The sequence below is a fragment of the Orbicella faveolata genome, unplaced genomic scaffold (assembly GCF_042242905.1).
Source record: "Orbicella faveolata isolate gen_17 unplaced genomic scaffold, um_ofav_v1 contig_46, whole genome shotgun sequence".
Classification (NCBI taxonomy): Eukaryota; Metazoa; Cnidaria; class Anthozoa; order Scleractinia; family Merulinidae; genus Orbicella; species Orbicella faveolata.
Genome location: NW_028301576.1, coordinates 3316343 through 3326536, shown reverse-complemented (window position 1 = coordinate 3326536; position 10194 = coordinate 3316343). Strand labels below are relative to the sequence as shown.

General features: G+C 38.6%; 1 protein-coding gene across 6 annotated transcripts in view; it reads left to right on the top strand.

Annotated features, from left to right (window-relative positions):
• The first annotated feature begins 6096 nt into the window (after window positions 1-6096).
• The window catches only part of LOC110044027 (scavenger receptor cysteine-rich domain-containing protein DMBT1-like), a 37579-nt gene continuing 33481 nt past the window's right edge, over window positions 6097-10194 (top strand). For 4 of the 6 annotated variants that reach the window (XM_020749550.2, XM_020749549.2, XM_020749548.2 and 1 more), the window contains exon 1: window positions 7158-7394. In XM_020749550.2, coding sequence (XP_020605209.2) covers window positions 7207-7394 — 188 coding nt within the window. In that variant the 5' untranslated portion in view covers window positions 7158-7206. Of the gene's footprint in view, window positions 6181-6850; window positions 7395-10194 lie in introns of those variants that run through there. The other 2 variants (XM_020749547.2, XM_020749546.2) reach the window with 2 other exon arrangements.

The following is a 10194-nucleotide window of genomic DNA, read 5'->3' as shown; positions in this document are numbered from 1 at the left end:
TCCTCATCATGGTCAATAAAAAACAGGATCAAGTTACCTCTAGTAGCTTCCAGATATCGATGCGAAATAACTTCTCTCTTTTTGTGTCATAAATTTTAGCTAAGGTTATGTTAAAATCAATGTTTAAGACTTTCTTCAGTTTATACCGACCACTGATCGTCATCAGGTTTTCAAAACACTCGATCAGTCACCAGCCGTTGTTGTTTTCAGTTTCCTGTTATTAGTCCTTAATTAGCATTTAGTCCTTTGCATGTATTCAAAAACTGATCGTCTGGGTAACTGAGAATTTGACTAATAGCTGAAAATTGGTCAAAATTCTAACTGTCATGGCTGAGAAATGACGATTCCCCCACGGGGGGTACTCTACAAAGTTTTGTTCGGAGAGGTCCAACCCCTTACTCTTTCGTTTACTATTGTGATCACAGTCAAGGTGCCCCTTTCGTATTCCTTTAATTGAAAAAATGTACCCCTTTCATACGCTCCCATAACCGCCAAATAAAGGAAATCACTAAAGAAAGGAAATCTTCTTGTCATTTTCATGTAGCGCCTAATAGATGAAACGATACGGACATAAGGTACGTCTGCTCGAAATATTTTAATTTAATACTTCTTTAAATAACTAAATAACAGATTTTCCTACTCCTTGATATATCTAAACTTGTGAATTCCCTTGCCTTTTATATACCCGAGGCTTGAAAAAGGTCTTCCTTTATGGCGGAGCCTGTCCTTACACACGCCATTAGAGGGACTATCCACGTAACTATTTTCCATCTGGCAGCTTAGATCTGAGACTTACTAAAGTTACTGTTAGCTACTTAAGAATAAATGGACTGATATTTCATCCAATAGCCCAGAAAACATCGAAGATTTCTCTGATAACTGAGGCTCGACCACCCCATCTAGTCCCTCATTTCTTTGCAAAATTTACAACTTCTTTTTCTTCTTATTATTAACATTACTGAGTTTGAATCACATCTCTGCGATGCGTCGCTGGTTTCGCTAATTTCGATGTGATGAATCTATCATGTTTGTACCCTATTCTAGTAGAAATTGTTCTCTTAAAAAAATTATGGGTACGTTAAGCGTATGTACAAGCATATAACAAGTCTTTTATTTTCTTTAAAATTATATCATACGGGACTGAAGAGAAGCATGGTAACGTGAAGAACTGTGGACGATAAAAAATAAAGCACCGATAAGGCTTCAGTGCAAGGTCTTATTTCGACTTTCGTGCTGTTAACACACCTGGCGTCAATTCGTGAAAAGCATTTAAACTTTGACGACAATGTAAATTAAGCCTATCCACCAATGAGAAGAGATGAATTGATTTGCGTGCTATTATGAGTTTTATCTGAGTCATAATCGCAGCTGACTTAATGAACTGCGTCACGTGATGGCCGCTGGTTCGGGTCTGAACTCCGTAAACAAACGAAGCAAACTTCTTTTCCCAGAAATTCACGGACATGTGCCGCGCTAGCTGATCTAAGCCGAGGAACGCCGCCTAGGAAACGTGTAAGTTGGCTGACTTTTGTCATCTTGTACCTCCGTTTCACTGAAAACAAAAATATTCGTTGTACCACACATGTAAATAATCCCAATGCAGGGAAAAACAATAATTCTCTGAAAAATATGAAAAATAATTCTCTAAAAACAAGACAAATCGATTTCCAGGTAGAGTATTTTAACGTTTTGGCTTGGATCCTGTGTGAGAATTTCTTAATCCGCAGTTTCAACAACAAAGCAACAAATATAAAAAAAAAATTTCGCTGTAAGATCTCGAACATTTTATCGTTTGCTGAATAAGGCCGATCTGTTTTACACTTCCGACGTCCAATGAACAGTTATGTATTTATTTTATTTTTATTCTCAAGATGTAAAGTATTTATCGTGATCCTACAAATAACAGCCAAAGCGTAGTGCAAATCAATAAGTTATAAAGTTCCAAAATATATTTCATCTACGGTTTATGTCAAAACTTCATTCCGGCTGGTCTTAAAGTATAAAATGTTATGCAAATAACTTTTTTCTTTATTTTATGAGTCAGCGAAACACGAATCAGCTTTTTCTGCATGTATTGTCATCTATTCTTCTAGTTTCCCCCTCTGTTCTGTGTTTATTTTCCGACGAACTTGATCGTAAGGAACTCACCCACTTGAGGTTGTTGAATTCGTTACAAATGATAGGCAGATAGCTTCAAACAGAAGTGTTGTAACCGAGCGATTGTCGACAAAACCAGTTTCAACGTTAGGGGGGGAGGAGATAGGTTGGCTATCGCCGAAAAAATGTGTTTTTTTCACTAATTAATGGAAGTACGGTCTTTGTTACGAAGCGTTCGATTTCGAAAAATGTCTCGGCCCTTCACAGGTCCGAAACTAGTTGGGTTTTGGTAGTCTATCATCCGGAGGGTACCAAATTTAGTTTCAGTCAGTGAACCACGGAATCGATTTTTCTCTGACTGGGAGAATAAAACATGCACATCCAGTAAAATAATCAGCTGTAGTTTCAGATTCAGATTTTTATTGTTTTGTACTATTTCTTACATTAATTCTATAAATAAACATCACATGTTACAGCAAGAACACAGAAACCAAAAAAAAAAAAAAAAAGAAATTAAAAACTGACTGTTTCTGTACACCATGCACACCATGGTTTTCTTTGCAGTTTGCTTGCAATGCATCGCATTCGGTCATCAACAAACATCCTAATGGTGTGCAAAATTCACTACTTCAGACAGGCTCGTTTAAGCTAAGTCGCGACTAAGTTTGCTGTCGTTCTACGCGCCAATTATATCGAGACATCGATCCACATCACCTCGCACGGACGTATGATAACTTGGATAAATTCCCAATTTTTCCCCGAGGCAAGTGCCGCGGTTTCGCCTCTTCCCATAAACTACGGCCCTGAGCGCCTTGGGAAATGTCCCAGCCTTGTTTTGAAATTGAGCGACGCGCTCGTAATTATATGTACGCAGCTTAGGCAGTTGCGAAGATGCACTTTTCCGGCCAAGGATGAATATTATTATTTTTCTGCCGATTTTAGACTGAAAATACTCTTGTGAATATTCCTAGGTTATAGCATATGACGTTTTTGTTTTCGAATGTATTTGTTGCCTAGAAGGTGTTAATTTTAGAACCAGCCTGCAGGCATTCAAGCCTGATATGATGTACATAACGAGTCTTGCTAATGATATAAGCATCGAACATACGGCTAGGTGCTGTTTTTGTTGCTTTTTGGCTAGTTTTGCCGCTTAGACTCCGCATCTTTATTACCATCAACTGCAAAAAAGCTTTAAACCCCCTGGTACAAGGCAAATAGAAGCTGTTTTTCCGGCAGAGGTGAATGATATACAAAACGTACGAGATTTTCCTCAAACTAAGCTCAATAGCGAAATAAATGCTCCTTTTCTCTTAAACGAGCACGGTGACCCCCGTGTTTTATTTCATAATTTCAATGCGAACAATATCCCCAATAACTGAGAAAAAAATTTATAGAAATCTCTGGCTACTTTTTTGGCAAATGAAATAAATACTACTGAGGGAGACATAACGGGCCCGACAGCGCATGTCCAAATCATGTTTCCTTCAAAGGATTAAAAAATGCAGTGTATTTGAAGACATTTTTTTGTGACGTAGATGAATAAACAATCAAAGAAAGTCAAACTCTGCGTGATATAACAAGCTGCATTGAAAAATTATCGAGCTTATTTGTTGCGCACGGAGATTACCAAAAGTCACCTTAATAACTTTATTTGTCAGCATTGTGGCGTGAAAACAAGCACGGTGATCCCCTCTTTTTACGTTTTTAATATCTCCTTGTCCTGTGACAACAGCATACCAAGTTTCATCGGAAATCTATGGCGGGTTCTTTTACTAGGCAATCACCTTAAATGGATCGAAACATTGAAAAAGAAGAAAAACGGACAAAATAAAAAAGAAAAGTAAATTTCTAGAAAGATTGGCTCTATCAGTTATTTTGAAGTACCTTGACAGAAGTGAACTCTTTATTTTCAATGTTCTAAGATGATTCCAAGGTCCCAAGATTCTGCTGAGATTCCATACTCGGGGATCATTAATTTTCGGTTCAGTTGCAATTGATCGAACAGACCTAGCTGGGGATCATTTCGAGGCGGGATCACTTCGGGACTGCAGGACAAATGAGCAGTAAATCAGGCTACGAACGCCATCGAAACGAAACTGAATGAAACGACAAAATGTCCAAGTTTTTTATTCTTGCATACAATTGTTGTCATCAAACTTCCAGAATAGCTTGTGGTCGCAATCAAGACTGCATTATTACACGAAGAATTGAAATTGATTAATTCATGCTATAAACTCTCAGTTTCTCAAATCTTCGAGGGGGGAGACCGTGGGGCTTTGCGGTGTTGATTGCCTTTCTAATGCGGTGATGCGGTGTTCTCAAACCCTACGGTTTGCGATGTTTGTTTTTTTTACACTACGGTTTTCGGTGAAATGAAATTATTTGCGGTGCTGTGGTTTCTTGTTTGATCTTTCTAGCTTTGACCTAAATTTAGCATGTAAACTTCGTTAATCCGTACTAATTCTTTACGGTTGTATATTTTAGAAACCAACAAATACAGACCAGCACTTGCTAGTTCATTAATCTCTGATATGCTACAGCTGCAAATCCCGACGAAGCTTGAGCTGTTTTCGGCCTTTACTGCGGGCATCAGCAATATCGACAAGTCGGCAATGACAAGCGTTGTGATTTGTTTATTTTTGTGTGTGTGTTTATCTTCTTTATTTTGTGGACAACTGTTGAGGTATAACTGAGTATTATAACAAGAGTAGACGTTCAAATCATGGGCGATGACGATGCTTCGTCCACTTTTCTCGCGGTAAGGCGGTGTTCGTTAATTTTTTTCGGTGTTGCGGTGCTCAGAGCACCCTCATATCCCTCTCTTCGAGCATAACAAAAATTGGTTCGAGAAATCAGGAGCTTGAGGCATTGGGAAACAACTTTTAGTCTGAGTCATCTCCAGATTCCGCACGCTAGGGTATGTAGAAAGCGAGTTTTGAACATGTGATAAGATCGTATAAGAGGTACAGGGGCAGGCACGAGTCTTTTCCCTTGGAAAATATTCGATGTAGTAGACAGTCTGCGTACAGCTTCTAACAATGATGATCCCGAGCTTCACTTAACGGTATGTGCCTTAAGTGTTCAAGTCAGACTTTTGAGTCATAATTAGGTCACTTGCCCACCTCTCCCCCCAGCAAAACTCGTGCTTGCTGTATCAAATGCGAAAGCGGCAGATGAGTTATCCGCGATCTTAACAGTTCCTCCTGTCAATAAGACACTTAAAATAGATACGGAATTAGAAAGGTCGGTATTAATAGACAGCGGATATACAAACAACCTTCCTTCAATGTTTCCCATGCCAAGAAAGCAGGGTTACGTTCTCGCCCCAAATCGTCTACATATAGCGGCTCATGCCCCCGGGGGGTACTCCCTTATATATGGGCTATAAAGGTATGTGCAGCCCCAAAGGGTAGGGTTTTTCAGTCGTTTTGGTCATAAATGGGGTATCGATTTTGGCCATTTTGGTCATTTTAGAGACCGAATGAGCCCGCTATCAAAATTGCTTTACCCGACCTTCCTAAGATGAATTAATTACGTTTTTTAGAAGAAGCGACTTTTTCATCATAACTTATGCTTAGGGCAAGTGATATGATAAATTTCTCATAGTTAGCGATCGTACTGGATAATCATTACTCATAAACTGCGAGCAGTCTCTCTTTTGCTCGAAAATCCGTGGGGAAGAACGCAGCAGACGAGAGCGGTCGTGAACGTGCGAGCTTGACACGCTCGCACGTTTGCTTCGCGTTCTTCCCCAAGGATTTTCGAGCAAAAGAGAGACTGCTCGCAGTCTGATTTACTTACGACCGTTGATTTATAATCAAAATCATATCATTTTTCGTTTCCCTCGTCCTTTCAGCAAATGTTGAAGTTCGCCTTACAGATAACAAAATACTCTAAGTGCACGCTTTCCGAATACTATCATATTGCACAGTTTCGTGACAATTAGCCGTGTTCTAAACGAGCAGGGGACTGGGTACGAATATTTAAAATCGATTGCATTGAAAAATAGGACTCACCATCTGAAAGAGCAGCTAAACATTAATAAGTTTACCACATCTGAGAGTTATTGGTTTAAACGCAAAGGTATGGTACACTTTTAAAAATCGCTAAAATAAGAGATCTTTGTATGGATTGGAGGACGCTTGGTTAGAACATGGCTAATTACAGGACCAGTGATAATGAGACTATTATGCCCGGCTTTTATAGAACCCTGCAGCTTCGAAATAATTTCCAAATCCAACCTGTAACGATCCTGCCAGAATTAAAGATGTTTGGATTTGATTTCTGCAAGCCGGATCGCTATTTTCACTGCTCGACAATTCGAATAATCAAGCGCGAAAGGAAAGAGATAACAAACAATTCACTAAAATTAATACGTGAAAGGGTGAAGAGGATCGGAGACGAGGAACTAGTAAAGAAGGAAGCATTGCTGAAACGTAACGTGCCTCACGTACTAATATATGCCGTGTTAGTTTTTTTCAAGGAACTGAGAAACATTTTATTTTATACGCAGAAACGTTTCCTCGTTTTATTTGCTCTCCGAAGAAAACATGTTGACTAGGTTCTACGTTATAAAGTTGCTTTTTATCTACGATAAATGTCTTAAACACTGCAACGAGGAAGTAAAACAGAAGGCATTATCCTTGTTTCGATTCACTGGCAACACTGAACTGACTTCTCATTGGCCAGCGGTGTTGTCTGTCGTCAGGAAGTCGCAAACTGTTTTGTCACAGCTTGTGATCACTTTTGTCATGTACGAATATCTCATTTGCATTTTTGCCGGAACGTATACCTGCTTGTAATTTGTTTTGCTGGCATTTTGTGGCTAATTCTTTTATTACGTTCGTCAGGGTAGATGGTTTAAATCAGCCGGAGGAATCGGTTAGAATCTCTGGCTAAGTTTAAACGTGACTGTTGGTTGAAATTCTCAGTAATCGAAACAATAATGCCTTGATTGAAATAGCTTCATCGGCACGACAGGCGCATTTCGATCGATGTCATCTCAGCTATCCTAACTCCTCAAATCTTACCCAGTAAGGTTTTTTGGATTGCCTTTTCAGATCTTGGATCAGGAAAAGAAACTTATTTCCTTGTGCGGATAATTATAACATGAACATGGGGAACAGTTTTGTGCTTTTTGCTTCGCTGTTTGCCTTTATAATGGTTTATCTCGCCGACGGGACAAGCGCCCAGCATCCAGTGAATTGCGAATATCAGTCCAGTGGGAAAGAACTGGTGTGCAAAGACATCATTGATTCGTCTCATTTCCAGGATATTACAGAATCTACCCAGCTCATGTAAGTATAAGTTTGTTTTCGGTGAAGTGTTGTGTTTGTGCGGTTTGTGTTCCTTGTACTGACGCGAGTGCGAAAGGATTTGATTTCTCACTTTCTGTGACGTGCAAAACAGCATTGTACATGTATATTGAGAATTGCTCGTTAACAGTATTCTACGGGACAGACTGACTATGAGTGCAGTGTTTTATATCATGGTTTTGATGTGTACTGTTTTTTATTGAGAATAAGTTTCCTTTCAACCAACCACATGGGAATCGATCAAATTCATTTTCATTCTGTACAACCAGTTGGGTCATAATTATATTGTTTATATTGTGGCTTTAAAGGGAAAGTCGAAGTGCAATGAAGGTAAAAAGCTTTCTTATCAAAGGTTACAGATGCAGAACTCGTGAAGATCGATGCAAGAATTCCGTGTACACGAAAAAACGTTTTCCGTTTTACATTGGACACACACTGTACTTCGATCGTTGAGGTCGAGACGATTGCGTAATTCAGTGGTGTAATTTTAATAGTTTCGTCCCCAAAATCGTATATTAGGCTTGAATTTTCTATGCTGATAAAAGAGCTATAAAAATGCTGTGAATATGTTATGGTATCCTTGACTTTCTAAGAATGTACATATATGCTAAACCCTTTGTGAACCTTCGGTTAGATTTTAACCTCCGTCGGTATTTCGAACAAGCGGGGAGAAAGAAGGAAATCACATAATGGCACCAAAAACTCTCTTTTAACAGTGTTAGCATTTTATTTCTCAGCTGAGACTGGAGAAAAATTTGACTTCCGTGTTTGGTTAAAAATAGGGACCTTCGTCGTAAATGACATCTGTTTATCTGTTTACTGGTTGCCTAGTGGACTGCAGACAACCTCCACAGAGTACTGTCTGAATTTTTGTATTCATTAATATTCGAAACCTCTGACCGTGTGTAAGAAAAGTTATAATTACCTGCGATATTTCAGGCCATACCTTAGTTTTTCCTTGAAAATTACGTGCGTGCTGTCTTGATCTTGATTGAAACAATATTAACACTTATGTCTCGGGGATCGACTTTTGCATTTACCAGCACAGTTATTGTGATAGGCTTGTTACTGACTGACATACGCCTTTGAAGAGAATAGGCTAGGGCTGCCTCTTTTGAGAAAAAATAGATTGCGAAAAACCGTACGGGAAGTAACTTGACCTGGGCTTTGAACTCGTTTCAGACCAATAATTATTCGAATGGCGGATTCATCAGGCGTCTCTTTGTGAAGCTGTGAACCGCGTCAAAATCTCATAGTCGATGGTACTTACTTAGCCTTAGACCGCGATTGTCTTTGATCGAGGACATTTTATATTAGCCTGAGTTGTGGATCGTATGTGGTAAAGTAGCGGCATTCTCAAAACTTTCTATGATCGGGCGCGTTGCTTCGTATCCCCCTCGATTAATTCCTTCGTCAGTGCAGGCTGCATTGTTTTGAAACTTGCGAGCTGCTCTTACTTGTGTACTGTAGGCTAAGGTAAGGTAAGGTAAGGTAATTTATTTTACGTCAAGAACACGGGGAGTGGTTGCCCAAGTCTCCCGAGCCAGGGGCTCATGATAAAAGTGTTTGACATACATGTTAAAAAAAGATTTAAAAACTATATATTAAAAAATACAAAATTATCATACTATTAATGTCTTAAAAAATATGCGTTGAAAATACAATATTAAAAAACGATAAAAATACAACATGTCTATAAAGGAATCATTTAAGACAAGAACTGCATTGGTAGCCACCACTGCATTGGCAGCCACCACTGTTCACTGTAGTTCATCATTGCAAACCAGTATACGTGGCCATAAATAAATGCTTACCAATATCGTAAATAATTCCGTTTTTTTTTTTCTGACTACGGTTCAAAACATTTCCCGCAAAGACGATAAGACATTGATTTCATTGCGTGAAGTTGTCATGTCAAGCTTCGAGAGCGCTGCTCAATCACATAAGCTACATTTAAATAATTTAAACATTGCATATGTGTTTGAAACAGGCGTCTTATTTACGACATATTTTTCGGGTTTTGAGAAGTGTTCCATTTGTGTTTATTTAGGTTTATTTGAACTCTTAATTATTTTAATATTTGCTGAAGTACCGAGCTGTTGCTTTGAAATGTCTGCATTTATTGTTTGTCTGGATTAGATTTCAATCTAGTCAATTCTCATAGTTATCGGCTTCTTTACTCACGGTAATGTGTTATTTATATTTTCGCTGTTTTCTTACTTAGCTGAGGCCAAATTATAAGTCACTATGACAGAGACATAATTAACGCACACCAATTTATAGTGAAGTTTAATTTGCCATTCCGTGACTGTTTACATTTAAAAGCGAAGGAAGATATTTCCTTAAATATTGAGTGTTTGGTTCTTGAAAAAATCATTCCGGCTTTTCTCTAACAAAGAAACTGTAAAGCAGGTGAAATAAAGTTTTGGGCCTGTAATAAATTTTTCGTTTGCATGTTTTTCTACTCTGAGCTTTTGGTAAACCCACAAACAACGATAATTCCTTTTGTTTCCTGAAAGAGGACCCACTGTGACGTCTTAACGTGTAGTTGAGTGAGGGACATTATATCCTTTGTTTAGGTTTAGTTTCTGTTTCATTTACCCAGGTAATCAACAGCCAAAGTTTAAGTTTCAAACAGAAGCCAATATTTAATAACCATGACGATGAGAAATTTAAAACAGAAGAAATAGTTGATGCGTGACAGAACGTGCTGAGTCATAAACCCATAACCCGCGGCTCATAGACGAGACACTATTATTTAGATAAATGCCACACAAGGCAG